The sequence below is a fragment of the Anoplopoma fimbria genome, chromosome 21 (assembly GCF_027596085.1).
Source record: "Anoplopoma fimbria isolate UVic2021 breed Golden Eagle Sablefish chromosome 21, Afim_UVic_2022, whole genome shotgun sequence".
Lineage (NCBI taxonomy): Eukaryota > Metazoa > Chordata > Actinopteri > Perciformes > Anoplopomatidae > Anoplopoma > Anoplopoma fimbria.
Genome location: NC_072469.1, coordinates 14170206 through 14193944, shown reverse-complemented (window position 1 = coordinate 14193944; position 23739 = coordinate 14170206). Strand labels below are relative to the sequence as shown.

Here is a 23739-nt window from a genome sequence, read left to right as displayed (position 1 = left end):
AGGCAAGAATAAAAGCTTTTACAAGTTTTTGAGACATCTCCACTCCAGCCAGTGTGTTTGTGCCCCGGATGTTGCCATCGGAAGGGGGAGGTGGAGAATTGCAGTCAGGTTGCCATGTCTGTAAAATACCCACATTTGTCCACCTATTTGATGGATATTTCTTAAACACTCGATTTCTTTGAATTATTACGGGAAAGGTCATAACCCAGAAATCTGACACTGACACTAGAGGAGCTTAACATTCCATTCTTACATTGTTGTTGTTGTTGTTGTTGTGTATTTAGCAGCAGTGCTTATATTGTATTAAAAATAATAGTTATAGCTGACTGAAATATAGATACGTACCAATATCTAAACCAACACCTCATATTGGATACATGACACGACATGATTACATGATACTTTTCTCATGCACAATTGACTTACAGAGGCTTTTCCATACTGGTGAGTGTCACATATGTGGCAACCCCGACGCGCAGCTCCACTGCTACGTTTCGTGGGCAGATAGAGACACGGCTGTGTGTCTGAGTGGGAGATGGACTGAGTGAGGGCGCTCTTTCGACCAGTGCTGCCGAGAGCATTGAAATACCCACAAGCTAGGTTGAAATCATTGACGATTTTAGGTCGCTGAATCAACAAGAAAAACATAGCACCCTCATCAATCTTTCACATCCCACTCTAAACACACTAACACGGCATTGATGGTAATGTATGCAAGGAAACAACCGAGACTCGGCGATGGGTAAACATCTTTTTAACGCTACTTATTCTGTTTTCTCCCTTTCCTCGCAGCTACGCTTTGACAATCCGCCATTTTTATTTTTTTTACTGAAACCAAAATAAGTGGCTTGAAACTTGCGCGTTCAGCTGTTGCAGCACTTTGCACAATTTCTCAACGTTGACATTTCCAGCTTCATATTCACAAGTGTTTTTTCTTCACATTTGCAGGTGCGACCGAAGAGATTCTCAGCCCTATCAGGTACTTGTTAGCGAACTGTAGCCTGCTAGCTGGCTAGCAACAAATAAGATTAAGATGGACACTCTAGCTCAGGCTTCTGGAAAGCACAGCAGGCCCCAGTCAGTGCGGAAAATAAGCTGAAAAGTAAATGGGTTTGTTTGAAATTGCCGTTTTGACGCTGCAAAGACTTCCTGGCGTAAACACTGTCGGGTGAAGACAACACAGCCGGAATGTATCCGTCGAATTCAGCTGTTTTGGAAAACGTACAAGCGAGTTTTCTTGCAGCTCGAGCTAATGATAGCCTGTTACTATTAGCTTGCCTGCTAGCCAGCCGATTAGGGCCTGACCGCAATCTGTCATTTTAAGGATATAGCTAGCTGAGCTCTGAAAACATCCAAGTGCTCGACATATATACATTACAAAACAACGTATAAACGATACAACTCAAAATATATTCGCTAAGCAGTGACGAAGGCGGACCCTTGGTTGTCTGTCAACATGTTCATGTTGGCCTAATTATGATCAGTAATTATAAATATATCAGTTCACCAGAGTACATTTTTACCAAGTGAGAAAAGACTACACAGCCACAATAGTATAACTAATATGGCTATTTAATTATGTAGCACTAGAAAGAAAGTGACAGAGATACATCTGCTGCTTTCTGATCATAAATATATGGATTCCATTATTATTCAAACTTTGATGCATAAGTTCTTTGAGATTTTAGAGCTTTGGACAGCCCAACGTGGTGTTAAACAAGAAGGTAACCCTGGTTTGAGAGACCTTATGATTGTGATGAAAGGATGAAATCATTGTATGCCGCTAGACAATAGATTGTAGCGAGGTGTTTGATTTTTTTTGTCCACAGGCGCTCAAATACTCGTCCAAGAGCCATCCGGGAGGGGACCACCGACATGAGAAGATGCGAGACTCGTCAGATGTCACTCCTCCCTGCAAGATGCTCAGGAGGTCCGACAGCCCTGAAAACAAACACATCGACAGCACAGGGCACAGCAGAGCAAAGGCTGTCCATACACACCGGGCCAGAGACAGAGACGGAGGTGAGACACAGTGGTCATTGAGACCAAAATGGGTTTAGAGTGCAAACAAATGGCTCATTTAATTTGCTATATTTAATGCTGTCACGTAGGCGCCGCTTCAACACTGAAATTCTGCAACTGGTGAGATTTATTCGTCTTTACTTCAGACATCGGTACAATCTGCTTTATGCTTATTTATGTTTTGAAGTGGTAGGTATTCCAGCTGGTGTAGTTTGGGATCAATCAAGCGTAACATAAATGCATTGATGAAGTTCTATTTGATCAAGAAGCACTTTATTTTTAACAGTTGACCAATCTGCCTTTGAGTGTGATTTCTATAACGGAAACCACCACAAAACATGTTTCGTTAATGCTTTTAAATCTGCTGCATTGAATATTAACACCACACACTGGGCAAGCATCCAGGTATTGAAGGAAATATCTTGTAAGAGGTGTCTTTTCATCTTGTTTAGGGTTATATGTCAATTTGCTCAGTAGCTGAACAATTTCACTGACATTGTCAAAAGTACTTATTTCACAGTTTGAGTGGATTTTCAATGCTGCAAAGTGGAGGTTTTTTTCTTTCCAAGATAACATGAACATAAGGAAACAGAACCTCCCTCCATTTCTTAATATTTGATTAATCGGTCACCATCAGTTTGATCCATGCGTGCGGTATAATTTTGGTGTATGTGCTAAGCATTTTTGTGATGTGGGGCTCAGTCTTAGTTCAAAGTGAGAGTATTGGGTTGCCTTGTTAGAGTTGGGTTTCCAAACAATGTTTTGTGCAGCCGGTTTTTCAAAGTGATACATTGATGAAACAATTGTCGGACTAATGTTGAACTGTAGATCAAGAGTTGAGAATATGACCCGGAGGAATGCAAATAAAACTACGGGAATGTGTGTTCGGATTTTACATGACAGTGTTGCATTTTGGTTTGGGATATTTGAGTTGACCGGTGTCTTTAGGCTTCAGATACTGTCATAGGCTGTTAAAAAAACATACCAAATTGAGAGCTTTCATTATTTAAGTCGTCTTCTGTTATTATTATATGCAGCCAATGGGCCATTTAATCTTAAACTGAGTTGTTTTTTGTTAGGGGGCTTAGACTGCATCAAAGTAGGTTTCTAATACCTCCTTGACATGTCATTCCATTGCAGGTCAGGCCGTCATAGTACTAATGGTCAAATAACATTTGGATTTTAACATAACGTGGTCAAACTAGCAAAGTGCTCTTTAAGGGTATTTAAACATGTAATGAACATATATCATTGACAGCTTCTGAATAAAAGAAGAATGAAGGTGTAAACAATGTTATGATAATAATAGTATGTAGCAAAACACACGCACACATACTACATTGGGGGACTGCCTTTTTTTCTTCAGGTTTTATATATAACATGTAAGAAAAATGTATCATCAACTACCAAGATGTAATATCAGATTTCAAAGTTGAGTTTAGTCACAGATGTGTACAGATGAGTCACTGATTCAGACCAATATTAGCATTCTATTTGAAACTGGTAGTTTTCAAACTCTTTAAAGGAACCGGTTATTAGATCAATGCTTTATATGCACAATAGGTTAAATAATGCCCATGTGAAAGGTGTCGCTTGTAGTGGTGAACAAACAAGAATCAAGCAAGTCTGATTCTCCCCTCAGAACTATGGAGCATTTTTGCATCTTCCAGTTAATTGTTTTGGTTTTCTGGCCAACCATTGAACTGTTATTGTTGAGTTTCACTGCTGTCGTCGGCCCTGTTTCCAGCTGCAAAAGGCAGCTGTTCTGATAAAGCCATTGTACAATACCTGCCCAGCACCAAACAGCATACAGACCTCTAGTAATTACATAGCGACGCATTTAGCAGGTAAAAACACAACTACATTCAAATTAATGTTAAATTTGCACTGCGTCCGCTAGATGTTATTCTGACATTCCTTATTAAAAAGTTTAAAAAGCCACCATGTGTCAAAGGTGTGTGCCATTGAAATTATTGAGGAGTTCTGCCAGATTGCAGCTTGAAACTATTTAGCTGCTGACCTCGTGTCAACAAATGCTGCTCATCTGATTTTCAGGTTGAAGATACAGGTTGTGAACATAATAGGCTGCCACTCAAAACAAACATGAAAGGTGATCACAAAGCTTACTTACTAAAAACAAATGTTTACGATTTTAGTTGTTTGTAACTGTAGTTACGAAGGCTTTGATTAAGTTTGTTTACTGGTATTTAATCACAACTGTAGTCCTCAACAAGCTGGGAGCCAGAGCCCAGAGAGGGGCTTGAGCCTCGTTTATACTTGCTATAGTGAGGCCGGCGCAAGGTGCATGAGACAGAAAATAACATAATTACAGTGGTCGCTGCATATGGTTGTTCGCGTCCGAATTTTTATAACTATGCACGTGCAGTGTGCACGATCCGTGCCTTTCAGACGTGACTGTCACAAATATACACTGATAAATGCACTGTTGACATGCCAATTTGTTTTTAACTGCATTGGAAACAGGAGGTCTTAAAATCTGCATTTGAGTATTTATTTTGCAGCGAATCTAATTGTTTACATGATATTCTAGCTTTTTTTCCTGCTTTTCCACAGCACATTATGTTTGTGCGCCTTCTGGCGTTTCGGAGAATAATGCAACAAACGGCACGTTGAGCATAAAAGCCTTTGTGCACATTGGGAGCAAACGTGCCATCTACGGAGGCTTGCGCTATGGTGCCATAAGCTCCTATAAACAAAGCTTAAACTGGAGGCCTGCTATCCAGCAGCCTCATCAGAGTTAACTGCACAAGTTGGTACGATGGTCAATGGGGGATAAGAAATACGCTGGGCAGTGAGAGCGTAATTCCTCTCCCTACACCAGTATTGGTTAGTCTCATTGTTTTTTTTTTTTTATTATTATTGTTGCTATGCTCTTGAGTCCTGTCAGAAACATTAAAACTCCTATTGTGAGCATGGAAGATGTCCTAAGGTGAACCTTTGAGTTCAAATGTGTAGTTTGACTAACGCCAACGTCACCTCATGGCACACACCAGAAATGCCACACAGATGGAGGTAGCTGATCATTAAAGCAAATATGAAAGAAATTGCTGATTTTCTTGAGGATGGACATGTGTTGACGCAGGGAGCTGGGATAGTGGTGTCTTCTGCTGTGTTGATGTGCATCAAGATACTGCCAGTGTGTGGGCTTACATGGAAAACAATGGATGTGGGTCCTTTGACGCACGTCATGCGCTGCTAATATGTGCTGCCCTTTAGAGCTCCGTTTCCTGTTACCAGCTCTGTGCATGCTGAGTTCTGTGTGTGGGGTGTATAAGGGATGAGTCGAGAGCTGTTAGGGAAGCCAAACCATGCAAGCTCATTAAATGGTGTGTTGTAATTTCAGCTAAAGGTGAGAGTTCTGTATAGGTTGTTGGCATACCTGATTTTTAATTGCAGGCTGGGGAATGTGTAGTCTCTTACAATTTGCATCTGCAAAAATACCATTTGTGTTTTTTTGGGGGTTTTTTTACTGATGGGGATGGCTAATGTTATCATGTATTCTTTATGATTCTGCTGCAGCCATGGTGACGTTAAAATGGTGGCATGATGTCAGAGAGGGCTGGGAAAAGTAGAGGTGCACTGATTGATCAGCTAAATCGAAACTGGGCCAAAATATGTCAGCCTTGGAAAAAATGTTTCGGGGGACTGTCACTTTTACACTCGTGCCGCTGCCGCATGATAGTTTGACGGAATAATGCGATTAACCGGCTGTTCTACCAACGGCATGGGGTCCCCCCGCAGCACAGTCCTGCTCGTAAAAGAGCTAACGGCTAACGTTATCAGAGGTTGCTTTGACTGTCACTATGGTGTGTTCAAGGTTTACTTAGTTAAAAATGAGTGTTGGACGAAGGTAAATTATAACACAATCATGATCTATTCATATATAATCTTGTAAAATGTAGTTTTTGATGAGAAACTTGAATAAATCAAGTTGTTTGAAGGAGATGTTTTCACAACAACATAAAGTAGACATTAGACAGGGAATCAGCATCAGAATTATCACTGTGTTTTTATGCAAATAACATTTAGACGGTTTTGACAGATTACTTCAGGACTGTTGAAATAATGTTCCGCAACGATGGTTAAAATAAAATGTGTCTGTAGCCTTGCTGTCAATTATAATTAGGAAAAAAATTGGAATCAGTAGGTCAGGCTTAAAAAAAGCACAAATTGGAATCGCACAAGCAATTGATGCAGCTCTAGTGAAATGAAAGGAATTTTAACAATTAGGCCTGTCTGGTTGACTGTGAGAGACCTGTTGTAGAGTTGAAATCCAAAAAGGATCATACAGGTATGCGTAATACCTGAATTTCTCATGTTCCTCAAGCCAGGGCAACTAATGAATAACTAATGTCCCTAACATCCTTGACGTCTAATGGTGTCCCAAACCTGTTCCTGGATCAGAATAGTGTATTCGAAGAGCAATTTAAATATGTTACAGAAGTTCCCAAGTGTTTTATTGTAGTGGCACCCTACTTCACCTTGAGTAAAGAGCACCTCCCTTAACATTAGAAGGTATTTCTGTGTTTCTAATTTCAAATATTTAAACTGTCATCTAGTTTCTACATTGAAATGGTGGATGTGAATAGCCTATTTCAGTTTGAATCCTTGAACTCGCAGATAAAATACCCCAATTCTTTAAATTCTTTGGCAATTCTCTTACTGACCTTGCTTTTTTTATGTTAGAGAGAAATGAAGAAAACATTGATGTAGCAGGCTTCTCAGTTGTAGCTGGCTCTCGTTTTCTATTTTGCTGGTTAAAGTGACAAACTACACAGACAGTAGTTTAATATCAGCTGTTGCTAATTAATTATCTCTAACAGCTAAATAGAGACTTTTGGCTGTTGTCAGTTTGATTGCTCTCTGCATGTCGGAGTGTGTACTCAGCCAAAGATGGTTATGAGTGATAAGACACATCACTCTTTCACAACACTGAGTGTTTTTGTAGTTCAACAAGACCAAAAGAGTGGTGGCTCTTCACTAAAGGAATTGACTAATTCATCATATCACAGCCATTTCAACAGTCTTCAGGTCAAACTTTTATGCACGTCATAAGCATCAATACTTTATGTACTGTTACATTAATATAATATAGCCACAAGCAGCAACTGTGGGTTCTAACCCTTTTTTTCGCTGTACAGAAGGAAGCAGCTCAACTGCCAAAATCAGCCGCAGGCCAGTTTTTTGCCTTACAAAGATGAGCAAAATCACCTCTGTTTGTTTTAAATCCGTTTTAAGAAAGACCGATATTAATCAGTCTTCAGTGACTAGTACTTGTCATTGGACTTGTCAACCTTTCTAGCATTCTGACCACTGAAAGTGCTTTAACACTAAATGGCAATCAACCATTCAAACGGATTCACCTGCATTCCAACAGCGATGGGCGGTATCGATCCACTGATCTACCTCTGATCCACAGTTGCCCCATGGAATGGATTGATACTGGTGGTTGTGGTTTCAGAATAGTTTTATAAATGTGGCTTAACATTATCATCGTGTACATTTTATTGAATTGGTTAAACTTCTTGTGAAGCACATGACCATAATTTCCAGTTATTGTTTCAATTTTCCTGTTTCTCACAGGTATATGAGCCTGGGCGGCAAATAACAATAATAATAATAATAATATTAACAAACCGGCTGAACTTGGAAAGAACTACAGCATTTCGACCGAAACCAATTTACTTGGGCAAACCCTGTGATGATAACCTGGAGCCGATGGAAAGAGGATTGTCATTGTGGATCAGTTGTTTACGTGACTTGAACGGCCGGTCTTTGAACATATTTCTGAAGTTCAAATACAAAACGCAGCTTAAATAGAAGTTCTCTGTCCCAATAATTCTCTTTTGGCGTCGTTCATTAATTCAGACTGCTTCCTGCTGTTAGGTTTGCATGCTCTGTGGTTCACCTGTTGGCCAGATTGGCTCAATTAAACTAGTTAGTTATTTTTCAGTCAGTGAATTGACCCCGGCTGATATTCTTGAACCATGATTGTCTAACTGTACTATCCAGTTATTTTTTATCAAAGTCTTACCCAAGACTGAACTGAACGTGGGAACTCAATTTCATAACATTATGAATGTTATTAAGAAGGGGAAAAAAAGGATTAATCATGCAGGTGTGAGAGCCTGTATGTCTCGCATAAAGGATTAACAACACCTATTTATGTGCCACACTTTCACTCTGTGAAGGGATCATGAGTTCGACGCATCTCCTTGGTGTAAAAGACGAATAAGATATAAACCATCAGATGACAATATCCAAGGTCTGTCTCAAACTTACCCAGAGAGCAACACTGTTCAAGCAGAGACTTTCAGCTTTGGGGAAACAAAGTTTGGGGCTGTAACAGCTCCTGATTGGCCGGATGTTGTATTGTGCCGTTCCAAACATGGCTGTGGATGGTAATTGAAGTTCTCAGGGTAATGCACAGTTGTAAGAATCATTATGTACCTCGGGAAAAGGTTTTGTTGTTAATGTGGTTGTTGGACTGATTTGTCCCACAGTAATTGTAGCAAGGTGTTGGTCAGGCCTGTTTAGCTTTAAAATGAGAAAAATATGTATATTTTTCATCAGCTTCTGTTATCAGTTTTAAGTAATGAAACAAAAATGTCACTTTTTTTGCTTCGATGATACCCAGTGAGCTTTTATCTGCTGTATGTTTTTCATTTCCCAGCTGCAGGTACAATGGGAGTATAATATGTGAGTTTGCACTACTGGTTATGCAACAGATGGTTGCCGGTCCTTTTACGTACATCCTTCATAGCCTTCTGCTATCCCTTAAAGAAACCTTGTCACCAGAGGTTTTTAATCCAAGCGTGCATTTCCAGCTGCGGTCTGACTCACTGACATGTAATTATACCCCAAAAAGCAATTTTAGAAAATGTTACAAATGTCAAAATATCCTGAAGTGCTCACACTTGTAGCATATAATAATGGCTGCGCAGCGCTGAGAAGATGGGCTGAGTAAAAGCAGGTCCGGTCTTGCCGTCTGATTGCTACACATGTTCTGCTACCTGAAGCGTTGGCGGTGTTTTCAGATCAGAGTCGCCAGGAAGGCAGCTTGGTACTGGAGCAGATTTTTTAATTATTTAAAGTAATGCAGTAACACTAATGGACTTGTGATAATATATCTTGATTCACATTACACTGCAGAGTTTTCCATAAAAAAATGCCGTACCACTATGCTCTTTTGTTGCCTTTTCAAATAGGCTGTCAGATTTACATTATTAAGTTGCCAATTTTCAATAAATATGGAAAAGTGGAATTAAAAATAAAAGAATGTCGTTGTCAATCCAAAATGGTGGTTGCTGGATGTCATGGTGAGACTCTGTAGATAGCAGACAGCTGATTTAGAGCCTTGGTGACGGTTTGCTTCAGAATGATGACAGTGCCAGAAATGTATGACCAAAATCCCACAGTGTGACTGCTGCTACTATACCACATTTACAAACCACCACATTCCAATATGACATAAAAATTAACCAGAGTACACAGACAGGCTAGCGTAATGCTACGGCGTTACAATCCTAGTCCTCCTCTGAGGTTTCCATCCATAAAAATGCCAGTGCTGTGACCGAAGCTTGTTTATTGTTTTGCAACATTTACATGAGAGCGGTGCAGATGGATGACGTTAGCTGATGTTTCTGCCTGTCCTCCTTGTTTTTTTTTTTTAGTGTTTACATTGTATCCCTACTATTCATCAGGCATTCACTGCATCATCTTTCATGCCTCTAAAGTATTGTAGAGTCTGACATAGTTTGCAATCAAGATCAACAGATCAAAATAGGCTACAGAACTGAAAAGCATCTCTTGTGCTATTGAAATAAATAAGAAAATGGAATAATACAAAATAAAGCTTTGGGCCAGTTTTTAAATTCGTTCCACAATGTGGCTATATTTGTTTATTGGGGTTAGCCCCAATATATATATTATACACCGTTAAGAAATTAAATGTTTCTGTGAAATTGTTTTGGTCATCATTGTCTTTGCACTTATTACCAACAGTAATATTTAATATTGGTGAGAATTCAACTACAAGTTATTAGGCATTCAATATTTGGCACCTGTTTGGTTTTTTTGGGGCACAGACGGCCTCGGGCAGGTGTGTGCATGTTGTTGTAGTTCTCAGCCAAGCTACTGTTATTTTCTGTTACTGATGGTGTATCTCCCTCTTCTTGTGTCTTTGTTGCAGGGACTAGTTATTCTCCACAAGAAAATTCTCACAACCACAGTTCCCTTCATAGCTCCAACTCACATTCTAACTCCAGCAAGACCTCAGACACAGTAAGTGTTGCCTCTACCTCAGCACGGCGAGAGGTGATGGTCTATAAATAATAACTTCTATTACAGCAGCCTGTTTCTTGTTAGTAACAGCTGTTCTGTAGTTGCATGGCTTTGAAAATTGGTTTTGTTGTGTACAAAACACATTAAATTAACTATGACAACATCTAGGAAAATTGTAGTATATATATTGTCAAAGGAGAAGCTGGGCACAGTGATTAATACAAACATGATTTAATGGCAGCAAAGCTTTTAATTTCCTCGAATTCACCAAAATGTTTGAAGATCAATTAAAGGGCCATTTTTGTTCTCCTTATACCCTCATTTGCTCTATTTTATTTGGTAAAGAAATTAATTCCATTCAGTTAATGTGATTTAGTCAACAATAAATAAGGCTTAAGTTACTATGTTTTTGCTTTATAATTTTGACAAAACAATGAAGTACTGGATTGCAGTGTAAAATGGTAACATAATGTGGGAAAAAGAGCACAACAATGGCACAATTTAATGAATCTTTTTTAACCAACTGTTTCTCTTTGGTTACCGTAAGAATTGTGATGTGTCCCTGAAATAAGCCCTGGCACCCACAGCACTTCTGTGTATAGCTTTTGTTCATTTCAGATTTCATTACAAGCTCTTGCATCACATCCCCTCAGCACACTCACACACAATTGTTTTCTGTCTGTCTGGCCTCATTGTCCTAAATATTTGCCCCTCTTCTCAGCCTTACGAACCTGGTGACGACTGGTCAGAGCACATCAGCTCGTCTGGAAAGAAATACTATTACAACTGCAGGACGGAGGTGTCCCAGTGGGAGAAGCCCAAAGAGTGGTTGGAGAGGTAGCTGTGATTCCTTCACTCAGACCAATTTTCATTGTACACACTGTCATTTTTGTTGTTAATGAGTTTCACGTAAAGGTTGGATACGTGGCTGATATCTGTTTACATTCAAACTCGTATCTTATGTTTCACAGAGAACAGAGGCAAAAAGAGGCAACAAAGACTGCGGTTGTCAACAGTTTCCCCAAAGACAGAGACTACAGAAGGGAGGCCATGCAAGCATCGGCAGCCCCTGGCTTTACTGGAGCAAGTAAGCGTTCAATATAACTATAAGAACACACACACCCACCAGTCTGCTTCGGCTGCTTTTGATGAATGGCATGTCTTTATGTTTTGTTACTTGGCCGCCTCAAAATATTAAAGAGGAGTTTCTCTACAACTGTGGCTCAGTGGTAGAGCAGGGTCGTCTTTCAATCAGAGGATCGACGGTTCGATCCCCCACCCTGGTTAGTCCTTTTCGATGTTTCCTTTGGCAAGATATTTTACCACAGGCTGTGGCAGCGCTGTGTTAGTGTCGTATGAATGATTAGATAGTCCTGATGGGCAGGTGGAACCGTGCATGGTAGCTCCTGTCATCAGTGTATGATTGGGTGTGAATGGGTAAATTATGACATGTAGTGTCAAAGCGCTTAGAGTGGTCCGAAGGCTAGAAAAGGGCTACAGTCCATCGTTGTAGAAATGTGCCTGAGCGCCTAGTTTAGGCCTTGTTGTTACTGGTTAGTCGATGATGACTGTTGTTGAGCTGATCTACGGCTGATGAACGCTAAGGACCAAAAGACTGAGACGACAAATGGCTGAACGGCGCATGCTGATGCAGCTTTTAAGCAACACACTGCGGCTGTGCACTCAAACTGATCTGGTGATGCCTTTGATCGATCAAGGGGGGAAACCATTACCTTCTTGACCAGTTAGTGTTGTTAGTGTGATCCAATTATTTTGTGTAAAATGGGGAATTTCTCAAATAGATTTTCTGCCGATAAAATATATGTGTGTGTGTGTGTGTGTGTGTGTGTGTGTGTGTGTGTGTGTGTGTGTGTGTGTGTGTGTGTGTGTGTGTGTGTGTGTGTGTGTGTGTGTGTGTGTGTGTGTGTGTGTGTGTGTGTGTGTGTGTGTGTGTGTGTGTGTGTGTGTGTGTGTGTAAACAGCTGACAGAAAAAGATATCGGAGTGTGCTTTGCATGACGGTTGGGATATATTCCTGTTAATCTAGGTTTCAATGCTAAACCAAAGTTTACCTGAAGTTCCTCCAGCTCTATCTGCAGATGTCTGGCTTCCCATGATTATTCATCCGCCATTTCAACCATATTTAGTGTTTTTCCTTGATTAATTTAGCCTGCCATGGCCAGACCAAATCAACAAATGTGATTCAGTCTGTAACCTCCCTTTTTCAATTTCCAGTAGGTGTTAACATGTGTAGACCAAAATGCCTCTGAACACAATTGGATAGACATAGAACCAATTACAGCTAGGAAACATGTGATGTAGGGGCGAACTACGAGAAAATCTTAACAGTCTATAGCGTGATGCTGTGATGGTATAGAATCGGTATGTCTGTGAACAAGTGTTGCCGTCTTTTCTATCAGAATTTGATTGGCAAAAGGTGTTTTTACTTTGCCTGGGAACCAGACAAATGCAAGCTCATGTTTTATTTGCCATTTGGTCTGGCACGGTCGCGCTACGCGACAGGCCTCAGCAGAAAGTTCGACATCGGCTGCAGCTATCTTGGTCTTTTTATAATCATCATTTCAAACACGCCCTGTATTAGATTTAAAGGTTTTATTGGCCCGTCAGGTCCCTCAGCTGCTGGAAATGTGTCCAAAGCAGAGGCGGATTGAATGCATCTGCCAGAGCAAATAAAACATGAGCTCACAGGTTCGTCTGGTTCCCAGGCGAAGATTCTTTGCCTTTTTCTCATGCAGACTGCATCAAAAGTAGCATGACAAACCGTTTTGATTCTTTTTCTGTTTTGGTACAGTCATACGCGAAGTTCAGATTTTAGTGACGGATGCCTAGCGACAGAATTTGAATCATAGTCTGCACGTTGTACAGAGTTCAGTATGGGCTTATACTGACTGTCAACACTATAACATAATCTGAGAGTCTTGGTGGATATAGCTGATGTGTGAGGTGTCTGGTCTACTGTATGTTTCAACAATCTTTTAAGTCTGTTCCAGGCTCAAGTTATTCACATTGTTGCAGGATATATGCTAGTGGCAAATAGGAAATACTCAACCTTGCACCACAGCAGTGACCTGAAATTACAGATTCCCTCAGGTACAGCTGTCTTCTGTTGCTCTAAAAAGAAAATCCTCCAAGGCTGCTACAAGGCAATTACAGGCAAAATGTTGCAGAATATTTTTACTCCACAGCGGCACTCCTATTAAGCTATTTGAGCTATGATTGAATTGAATAACCTGTTTCTGAATGCCTATTAACCACTCCCAAAGCCACTTACACTTCAATAGACCTGAAACAATTGTGTTCATGAATAAATGCTGTGGAAGATTGGATACATAGAAAGACTACATACAAAGACACAAAAGCATTCCTAAAGTAGGATACACGATATTGAATTTTTGCAGATATCTGTTATGCCGATATTTTCCAACTCTTTTTGGCCATTGCTGATACACGCAGATTTATTTTTTCCACCTTATTGCAGAGAACATAAAGTCTCTCTTGTAGTGAAATTGACTCATTATTAGGCCTACTGTTAAAGGGATGGCCCACTGTCAGATGTAGCTATAGAATACCATGCTTTTCAAAATGTGGGCAAAACAAGAAAACTTCTTCAGCATAGGTTACATGTGGAACACGCCTTATTTATTTACTTTAACAAGCTTGGATGATGCTGTCCCTGAGACAATCCTGAAAATAAGCACAGCCGGGGAAATTTGTCCTATTTCAGAAGTTGATGGCGGCTTTCAGAAGAGTAATTAATTAAATATGTACTAATAAAGGAATGCAACCTGGCTCCTCCTTACATGACTGACGCTGAGTGATCATTGAGAAACTTTGATATCCTTTAGATTTGTAGAAACCTCCACACCGCAGAATGTGTTTTGGCACCTGCTTTGTTAATAGTTTGCATACGTTTCCATACGCGTCATGTTATCGACCTGTCATATCTGAGGAATGATTCACTTTTGACTATTGCCTATATTTCATTTTAAAGCCTTTATCTGTAGAAACCGATGACGTGCAGATACATTGATATCATTTCTTCTGTTATCGATTTGCGGCGACCTGCCATCACCACGGCAATCCCCTGAGTATAAATAACATTTCCTTCCTTATCACTATTTCCCAGCAGTCATCCTGTCAATCAAACTCTGTCACAGAGAGGGCCCCTTTTCATTTGAGGTGAAATCTAATGTTATTGATGCATAGAACTACACATCAGCATTAGCTGCTCATACTTCATAATCTGTGCTCACCAATATGCAGGCAAGGGGAGGTTTTATTTAGTTTGGCAAACCTCTAACTTCCGTGTTGTGAAGACAGGCCTTCTGGACACGTGGAGGGGCAGCTTGCCCGAAGCGTCTGCACTGACCACAGCTGTTCATAGCTGCTCTGCCCTGTTACACATTACCAGTAATCCTACAGCAGGGCTTGTTTGCTGCATGTCGTAGACGAGGTGGACAGAGTTTCTGTCCTCGGGTCTCGGTGGGGTAAAAAACCCTATCTGAAGCTAATGTGAAGCTCCACAGTGTTTGTTTACAGGGGACTCTGTTTCCGTGGAGCTTTTATATCATTTCAATTACATGTATAACATAAAAGGTGCCAGCGACTAATTGTGGGTTTAATTACAAAATTCAGTATGCTTTTTACTGCTCTAGCAGAAACACTATACCAGTTGTTACCTGAGGTACTTCTTAAAATGATTCTTTCCTTAGATTCTTTATGCTGTCATTTTTAAATACATTTGCAGTTCAAAAGACTTTAACTTCTCATTTTTGGATATGTCATGTTCGACTTAAAGGAATAAGTCGAACATACTCCATCATTTTGAAATGTGAGAAAGATCAGGTGGTTAAATACCTCGTGAAGAGGGCCGTATGATTCTAAGTTTTAGTTTAATTTAGTATCCTGCCAATATTTTAACTACTGTGTTCTCGTTTGCACGTTTCAGTGAAAGATGCTTTCAGATGTTTTTGACAATAGGGCCCCATGTTGGTTGTTTTTAACTCATTAGATACAATTGTGGTACCAGTAATAATCAAAGTTTTGCTATTTACTTGTGGATTGTGTTTTTGCACCCCTGATCCAGAGAGTGTGCTAAAGCAGTGTGGGTGCATGTTTTAAGGTCTAGGTGAGACAATGAAATACGGGTTGAGGAAGTCCAGTGATTATGATTATGTTTAAAGCTAATCTTACACCAGAACACTGCACAACTGTTTGTAATGCAGACAGGATTGCAACTCTGTAAAAGCTGTTTGGAGTGCCAACAATTATCTTTCCATGGACTCAATCATAAGGTTTACTCTATAGTCAGTTGAAAGTTAGCAGGACAGTGTGCTCTCATGTATGTGATGGGCCCACGCAGCATTCGGCCAAAATGAGGTTGCATTGCAAAAAAAAAACGCAGGGTTGTTGACCCTGTGTAGGCACCGTGCTGTGTCGCCGGACTGACCTAATTCAAAAGAATGAGAGGGTTGTGTTATTTCACACAGATTCATACTCTGTACGAACGCTTCCTTAAGGCTTCGTTCATGGTTGCCGTGATGTAAATTTTGTCATCTGTCAGACCTTGCAGGCCAAATCTCGACCACGTTACAAGCACGCCTATAGTGTAAAGTAAACTAGACACTTGTTTGGTGAACTGAATGTATGTACTGAAATCCCCATCAGTCAAATTCTTGTTGAGCAGTTACACACATAGTTTTGTCATATTGTTCAGCCAACAAGCAAAGGAGCTCCTCTTGCTTTCACCGGGTCGCCAACATGATTTCTAGTCCTCATGACTCGTAGACTCCTGATCGGAGTGTGTGTATAGAAGTGCATGCAAGCCTGCACCTGTCCACATCTGTCCACATCTGTCCTGGAGTATGATGAAGGCTTTATCTCATGTGAGCCCATAAACCTGTGAGATGCTTGTCTGTTAGCCAGACGCCCCAGGTATTCTGAAATGTTGGATGTATCTTTCTTTGGATATGCCAGAGAGAATGCAAAATGGCTGAAACCCTTTTGCACAAGCGTTTTCATTATTTTTTGTCCTCAATAATGGAGCTGATGTTTGCATTAAGAAAGTTGATTTGTGAGACTGCCTTTGTTGATGAAACCACTCCTCTCTGCAGAGTCAGCCCAGGTGGAGAAGCCTGCAGCGACCCTTGCCACCCAGTCCCAGTCATCATCCTCTGGCTCGGGGAGCTTGAACCCCTCATCGGGGCCACACGGGTCATCCGCCTCCACGGTACCCGTGTCCCCGGTCCTGCAGTCCCCCGCCACTCCGTTCCTCCAGGACCCCACCCTGCTTCGCCAGCTTCTCCCAGCACTTCAGACCGCCCTGCAGCTCAACAATGCCAGTGTGGACATGGCGAAAATTAACGAAGGTAAGAGAGACGCAGGCGATTTGATGTACGTTCAACGGGTGTCTACGTAGAGCTAGCTGCAGTGGCTGTGTTTGATGCGCACTAGTTACAGGGCGACACTTGGTAATTACATGCTGCACTGCACTCGGCTGCAGGTCTGACTTCACTGTGTCTGTGCAGGCTTTAACATGACATGATAGACTTTGATCGGGGTTCTTTCCTGTGGGTCTGAGCACAGTGTTATTGAGTCCTATCTGACGTCGCATCCACGTTGTAGAAGGACTTTGACAAAGAATGTCTCATAGTCAGGGTACTCTTGAAAATAACTTATTTGTACACCCATGTCAGAGGGCAAAAATGTGCATATCTGTTACAAACCGATAGAAAGTGGCGAGACACAATAATTGTAGATGTGGACATAAAAACGTACACCCACAGTCTCTCAAATTCACCCCACGTGAGTTTGCAGTCATTTCGATCCCAGTGTCAGGAAGATGTGGGGTTTCAGATGCAGTTTGGCCGTCCGACAAGCACTTCTGTTGGAGTACACGATGAATGACGAGCCCAACAGTTGGTGTTGTGCCAACACTGAGAAAAACTTGGCTGACATTGTAGGGGGGGACCATGCATCCTGACTGTCCAAGTTTTAGTTTTATTATCTAACCCAAGGAGCAGCAGCACGTCTCAGTACACCTCTGCAGCCTGGACTCCTGAGAGACAAGTTCTGGCTGCACTATGAATACTGTTGCTTCATGGCAGTGGGCCTAGTTTCTCTAGATATGGTCGGTGCTTTGCTGCTTCCTGTGGCCTGTATTTGTAGCACCTCTGTTGTCCTGCAAAAATGTGTATAAATATAGCAGGGTTTGTCTGTTCAGGATTCAGGACCGAAAGAAATGTGTGAATTGATCCATGGTGTGCACAATGAATGTTGCATAATAATCATAACCATGACAATGTTTATAAGGATTCGAGGATCATGTATTGTCATTATGCAACACAGGAAGGCACAGCGACATGCAATTGTAGCCCATTTGCAACACGAGAAAAACAAAACAAATATCAGACAGCCAAGGAGCATGCTGGGTAGTGGAGTTGCCTCAGGTCCTAGCTGGGTTGGCTAAGCTTGCCTCTCGGCTCTCCCTCCTGCCCTCCCTGGGGCAGTTTGGTCCGGCTGGTTGGTCGGCCGTGGGTGGTGATCGTCTCCAAGTCCGCTGCACTCTATCCCCACGCTTCCTTTTCAGTTGTTGAGAAATGTATTCAAGGATCAGTTATTGTCATTATGCAATAAAACTCAGTTGTAGCCCATTGGTTACACAACAAACAAAACAAAACAAAAACAAAAGTACATTCCTGTCATGCATTTTTTGAATTAGCATCTTAAGGAATGTAAACCGCAGCAACAAAAACGATTCTCTGGGCAGATAATATGTCCGACATATTCACATTACTAGTTTGACATGAGGAAAACATTGTCCATCAGCTTTGACTGTGTTTACATCATGATGCTTGTTCATTTGGTCATATTCTGTCACATGCCGCTAGTGCTCCAGTAATAAACATGAAATAGCGTAATTGATTGGAGCTCTGTGCCGCTGCATTTATATCACAACTACAAATATACGACGTGTATGTTGAACGTGTTTCACCCCAGCCTGTTCAAGCTATATGCCATTGTTACTGAACATATTTATACGGGACACATTGCTGTCATAATCGCTGTGTGGCAGTGCAGAAACCATTCAAGTAGCAGGACTTATTCATGTCAATGCATTTGGCCAACTGTGTGTCTGTTTGTCTCTCTCTCTCTCTCTAGTTCTCACCGCTGCTGTCACACAAGCGTCATTACAGTCGATGCTCCATAAGATCCTCACTGCTGGACCGTCAGCTTTCAACATCACTACTATCCTCTCTCAAGCCGCTCAGCTCTCCAACCAAGGTACATGTCCGTTCCACCGCTGTGTGCAGGAAGTCTTTTTAAGAATGCACTTATGATCTATTTCCTCCTAGTGTTTTTTTTTTGCTGGGTATTTAATGTAGTAGATTGTATTGCTCCTTCAGATTGTCTGACTTTCTGTTTGTCTTACCGTCCTGCAGCTCAGCAATCGAACCAGTCACCCATGTCGTTAACATCAGACGCCTCATCGCCCAGGTCTTATGTTTCCCCGAGGATCAGCACACCACAGACCAACGCTGGTCCCCTCAAACCCCTCCTCAGCACGCAGCCTGTCATCTCGCAGTCAAAAGTAAGAGGCCACAAAATTCAGTGCTAGCACACAGCAAACCGACTGTCGCCTATTGTTTCTGTGATGAATGTCCAGACAGGATATACTTTCTATTCTTACTATCTACAAGCTTGGTAGAGAGGGTTTGTTTTGATGTCATGTGTCTTACCTGCTGCTTTAGGTGAGCACGTCAACAGGGAAGCAGTCCTCTCATCCCCAGCCCACATCCCAGCAGTCCCTCTCCAGCGATAAGCACCACAGTCAGGATGCCACCACGGCATCCCCACGCAACCTCCAGCGCCAAGGGTAGGTACAGACACACAACTCGATAGAGTCCAGAAGGAATGTCGCATGAGAGATCCTGTACATGCAAGATCTTTGACATTATGGTTTAAAATATTGACATGGCTTATGAAGGCCATATCTATGTGCTGATGTGCTTTTCTGTCAAATCATCTTCATGTAAATGTGCGACCGCCCATTCACATCGGCTCATGAATGGTGGTGTTTTTACCAAAAGAAGGGAGCTCCCGCCTGCAGATTATCTTAAATATGTAGTGTTGTGGCTCCATCTGCTGTTCATTGAGGGAACAACGAGTGGCTGCTTCATTCAGGAGTTTTAATCATCTTAATTAATTGAAGTCATTCATTTATTTTGTGTAACAATTTACAAAAGAGAGTAAGCTAAGTGATTTTTGTTTTCTTTGTGTCTCTGTGCAAAGCTCTGGTAGAGGCAGACACACGCACACACACAGCTATTTACACAAATATTCAATTTTTCAAAAGGAAGAGTCTGTATTGCTGATGCTTTCAAAGTCAGTGAGTTTCACCAGTGAAGATGCAGGAACTGAAGATGAGCATCCAGACTCACAAGTGGCCAAACAGACTCGGTTTAGTCAGTCGGTCTCCCAGCCACATTTGGATAAGAGGGTTGCACAATTCTCTTGTTTTCCACTCCTTGTTACCAAGCTAACGCTTGAAGCCATGCTAACAGAACCCCTCTCCAGTCAGCCATCTTGAAATATGTCACTTGCCGTGTAACAACGTGCCTTTTAATGCACCCCTCTGTGACCCAAAGGGTGGAGCTTTAAAAAAATACAAATTGTCTGTACTTATGCGCTACGCATAGAGTTGTGTATTGGACTGTAAGTGCTGTCAATGCGCTTTTGAGTACACAGCAGAACTATGACCGAACCGATCCAGTGTGCTTATGTGCTGCAGTTATTGTAGACATGGTCCAAGTAACCACTTATTAACCAGCTGCAACAGTGACGCCGGTAGTGTTTTTACCTTTACCTCTGTTTGTGAGTCATATTTACAAAGTGTGTTCCTGGAGGCCCCTGCTGTAGTGGCAACTACCTCAGGAACCGTTTTCAGTACTTTACCAGGTGATAATGTGTCCGTCTGTTTGTGGACAGTATCTGTCCCTGCGATGGGGTCACAACTGTCAAAGGATTCAGTTGAAAAGACTTGGTGCGGGTATGTAGTTGAGATCAAAATTAAGATGGAAGACTGGTGTGGTCCGAGCAGTATTTTTTAAATACGTTTTTTCACAGCATAGCACCCTTGTTTTCTACCATCTAATTCCTTTTGAGACTTTCTCAACTGTAGCTTTGTTTTTCACACAAGACGTTGATGACACTGAGCCACTGTGCTGATCAAATAGTTATTTCCCTGCAGGTGGCTGTTAACAGAGACCTGTGTTAAGTGATCACAGCTTGGAACAAGGGATGTTGGGTTTTTGATATAGAGCTCAGTTTCATCCTAAACATAACCTCTCAACGCTCACATTCTTCCTCCACCTGTGTTGATTGCAGCAGTCATAGGAGTCCCTCCCCGGGTCCCAACCACGTCTCCTCCTCCAGCAGCAACGCCCCCAACTCCGCCTCCGCTCCCCCCTCCGCCTCATCAGCGCGACCCTCCTGCACCTTCACACCCACCCTCGCCGCCCACTTCGATGAGAATCTCATCAAACACGTGCAGGGCTGGCCGGCCGAACACGCCGAGAAGCAGGTTTGTACCACCGACACGTCATTATTATTTTTTGCCGATTGTGGTTATTCGCAGCAACACCCCTTTTTAAAACAAATGTTGTGTGTGTGACATACACATCATCCAGGCATCAAGACTACGTGAAGAGGCTCACACCATGGGGAGCATCTGTATGTCTGAGAACTGCACCGAGCTCAAAAACCTGCGGTCCTTGGTCAGAGTCTGTGAAATACAAGCGACATTGCGTGAGCAGAGGTGAGAATCCATTTTTAGTCAACAAGGTGACGCACCTGTCGGCTGGTAAAGTTTACATCAGTATCAATATAACGATTGTTTTCTTTGTCTTTCCCTACAGGATATTGTTTCTGAGACAGCAAATCAAAGAACTTGAAAAGTTGAAGAATCAGAACTCCTTCATGGTCTGAGAACTTCTGGTTGCAAAAGCTGAAGTGGGAGTTTGAGGGGGGGGCGGGGGTTAAAAGAGGGGAAAGACCCATTGCACATAGGCGGAAGCTGGAGGGAGAGCGGTTGTTCGGTTCCTCTTGAGCCCAGTCTCAACACACACAGGAGCTGCTGCAGTCGGGTCGGCTTTGGACCGTTTGGGCTGGGAGAACCAAGAGGGAGACCCGAGGAGCCGTTGGAAGCGGGCCGGGCGGGAGACGGGAAGGGGGGGAGCTTTACAAGACTCTTGTTTTGTAAAAAACCCCACGGCGGTGGATAAAAAAAATGTAGATTTCTTGTAGATGTTATTATCTATGTTGTACATACGTTTTGTAGATTGAAGCCATGGAAAGCCATGCCTATCAAAGCTTTTGACATCCAAACTAATCAACGCCTAGGCGGCTACATTCATTAGCTAGCCTCTCCTTCACGTTTAACTCGTCTGCAGACTTTAAAGCTTCATTTTTTTTGTCAATTCATGGATCATTGAACCATTGAGCATGCGCGACCTGCACGTCAGCGGAGGAGGATGTTCCAAAGCCATTTATATATACACACAAACACACACACACACACACACAAAGGAGCCGAGCATAACAAGCGGAACACGCTGGCTCTGATTTGTAGTTTTCTTTCCTCAAATATTGGTAGGCTGATCTACTCTCGACTAGACTCTCTTCCTGTGCCCCTCTCTGGGTGAACTGTAACCTGTACTCAGGTGTGGTAAACATCCCCCCTCCCCTCTTTTCGGCAGGTCTATCATGACTGCTCGCAACGGTTCAGTGATCTACTTGCAGCTTCTGGTGGCCCTGCATGTCCCAGTCTGGAAAAAAAAAAACTGTGCCTGGTGGTGTGGTGGAGTGAGTGATTTAATAAAAAAAAAAAAAAAAAAAAAAAAAGAAAAGAAAAAAAGATGTGATTGCGTGCTGCTTTTGACCCCCCTTCCCCCTCCTCTTCCCAGTCCTCATCCCTGCCCCGCCACATCTCCTCCTGAGGCATCAACACTTCACACCCTTGTTGTTTTTTTGGGTTCCAACAACTTTTTGGTTCCTCGATTTTTCTTTCCCCCCCCACCCCCCTCTCTGACATTGTACTTTACAAGATGAGGAGGCCACCACTAGTTCATTCCGTTTTGTACAGTCGCTAACACACAGTGGAGTTTTTTTTATTTTTTTCCCCCAGAAGCGAACACGGAATGAAAAGGTTTTATTTATAAAGAGTCGTAGTGGCGAGCGGTAAATCACCAAAATTTGCATTTCAGAAGTGGCGCTCCAGCCAGGGCGGGATTAGAGGAGGGGGGAGGGTGCACGGATCTCCTCTTGTGTCAGAGCAGGGCGACAAGAGGTCACAAGGTCAAATGTGAAATATATGTATTGTAATAAAGATGTTCAACTAAAGCAAGCGCTGGTTATTTTCTTGGGAGTGTTGAGGTTTGGTTCATACGCTAGTGCCTTGTTGAAAGTCTTAAGTGTCACAGCTCGCCCGCACTTCATTTCATCCCGTTCCACCGGCGAGAACTGATCTGACCCCCCCCCTTACTTGTTTTGTTCCCTACTGTTGAAGAGCAGGGTCCTAAGCTGCAAAGGCCTGTTTTTTTTTTTTTTTTTTTTTTTTTCTTTAATCTCCACCGTACTATCTATGGAGTCTATAACTGAACCGCACCACACATTCAGTAAAGGTGACCACATCATTGCTTTGTATATTGTTTCCTGAAGTATATTGACAAATGAAAATAAAATATGCCTCTCCAGGGCCATGTTGTTCTTGGGTTTTTGATGGTCTATATTTAGCTTCAGTTTCTTGTTTGACTTAAATATAAAGATGTGTTTTGGATTGCTTTGTAGCAAGGACAGTATGGAGGAACAGTGGACTCTTTAAACATGTCAATGTAAAAGCATCAGCAGACGGGCAGTTTTTGACTAAAGTTGACCGAGCTATTACTTCTGAATCCATAAATGATCAATTTAAGTATTATGTTACAAAGTAGGTGGGAAATAATAAACATCAAGACCCTTAACAGTTTAACATGTGAGCTCCACTGCCCCCTGCTGGTGGTTTTGTGTCACTCCCTGTACACTGTGTGACCCCTCTGTTCAGAAGATTAATGTTATCAGATCAAGTGTGGCTCATCTGGCAATTCCTCCTCTAGTCTCAACTTGCAAGACATTTTAGACATGATCGTGCACACTGAGACCTCTATTTGTTAGAGATATTATGATTATATGAGTATCTGAAGGTGGACTATGTTAAACTTCTAGTAGTCTCCTCACATTGGCCTCGAGTTTCACTGCTTATTACTCGGCAAACGGCATAGTTAAATATAAGGTGGTGTAATGAACAAACACACTACTGCTAATTACTTCACAGCTACTCGTAAGTTTACATAGTTTA

General features: G+C 42.0%; 1 protein-coding gene across 1 annotated transcript; it reads left to right on the top strand.

Annotated features, from left to right (window-relative positions):
- The first annotated feature begins 463 nt into the window (after positions 1 to 463).
- Positions 464 to 23095, top strand: waca (WW domain containing adaptor with coiled-coil a). Its single transcript, XM_054622828.1, has 13 exons — positions 464 to 742; positions 949 to 979; positions 1830 to 2022; positions 10235 to 10326; positions 11048 to 11163; positions 11298 to 11413; positions 16460 to 16714; positions 18507 to 18629; positions 18788 to 18936; positions 19097 to 19221; positions 20733 to 20928; positions 21035 to 21162; positions 21263 to 23095. The coding sequence occupies exons 1-13, from the start codon at positions 702 to 704 to the stop codon at positions 21330 to 21332; spliced, it is 1635 nt and encodes a 544-aa protein (XP_054478803.1). The 5' UTR covers positions 464 to 701; the 3' UTR covers positions 21333 to 23095.
- The last annotated feature ends 644 nt before the right edge of the window (positions 23096 to 23739 follow it).

Excerpts from the sequence above, each read along its gene's own strand:
- waca (XM_054622828.1), top strand. The coding sequence starts at position 702 with ATGGTAATGTATGCAAGGAAACAACCGAGACTCGGCGATGG. Across the intron at positions 18,630-18,787 it reads CGCTCAGCTCTCCAACCAAG|CTCAGCAATCGAACCAGTCA; the intron begins GTACATGTCCGT and ends ACCGTCCTGCAG. Across the intron at positions 19,222-20,732 it reads CGCAACCTCCAGCGCCAAGG|CAGTCATAGGAGTCCCTCCC; the intron begins GTAGGTACAGAC and ends TGTTGATTGCAG.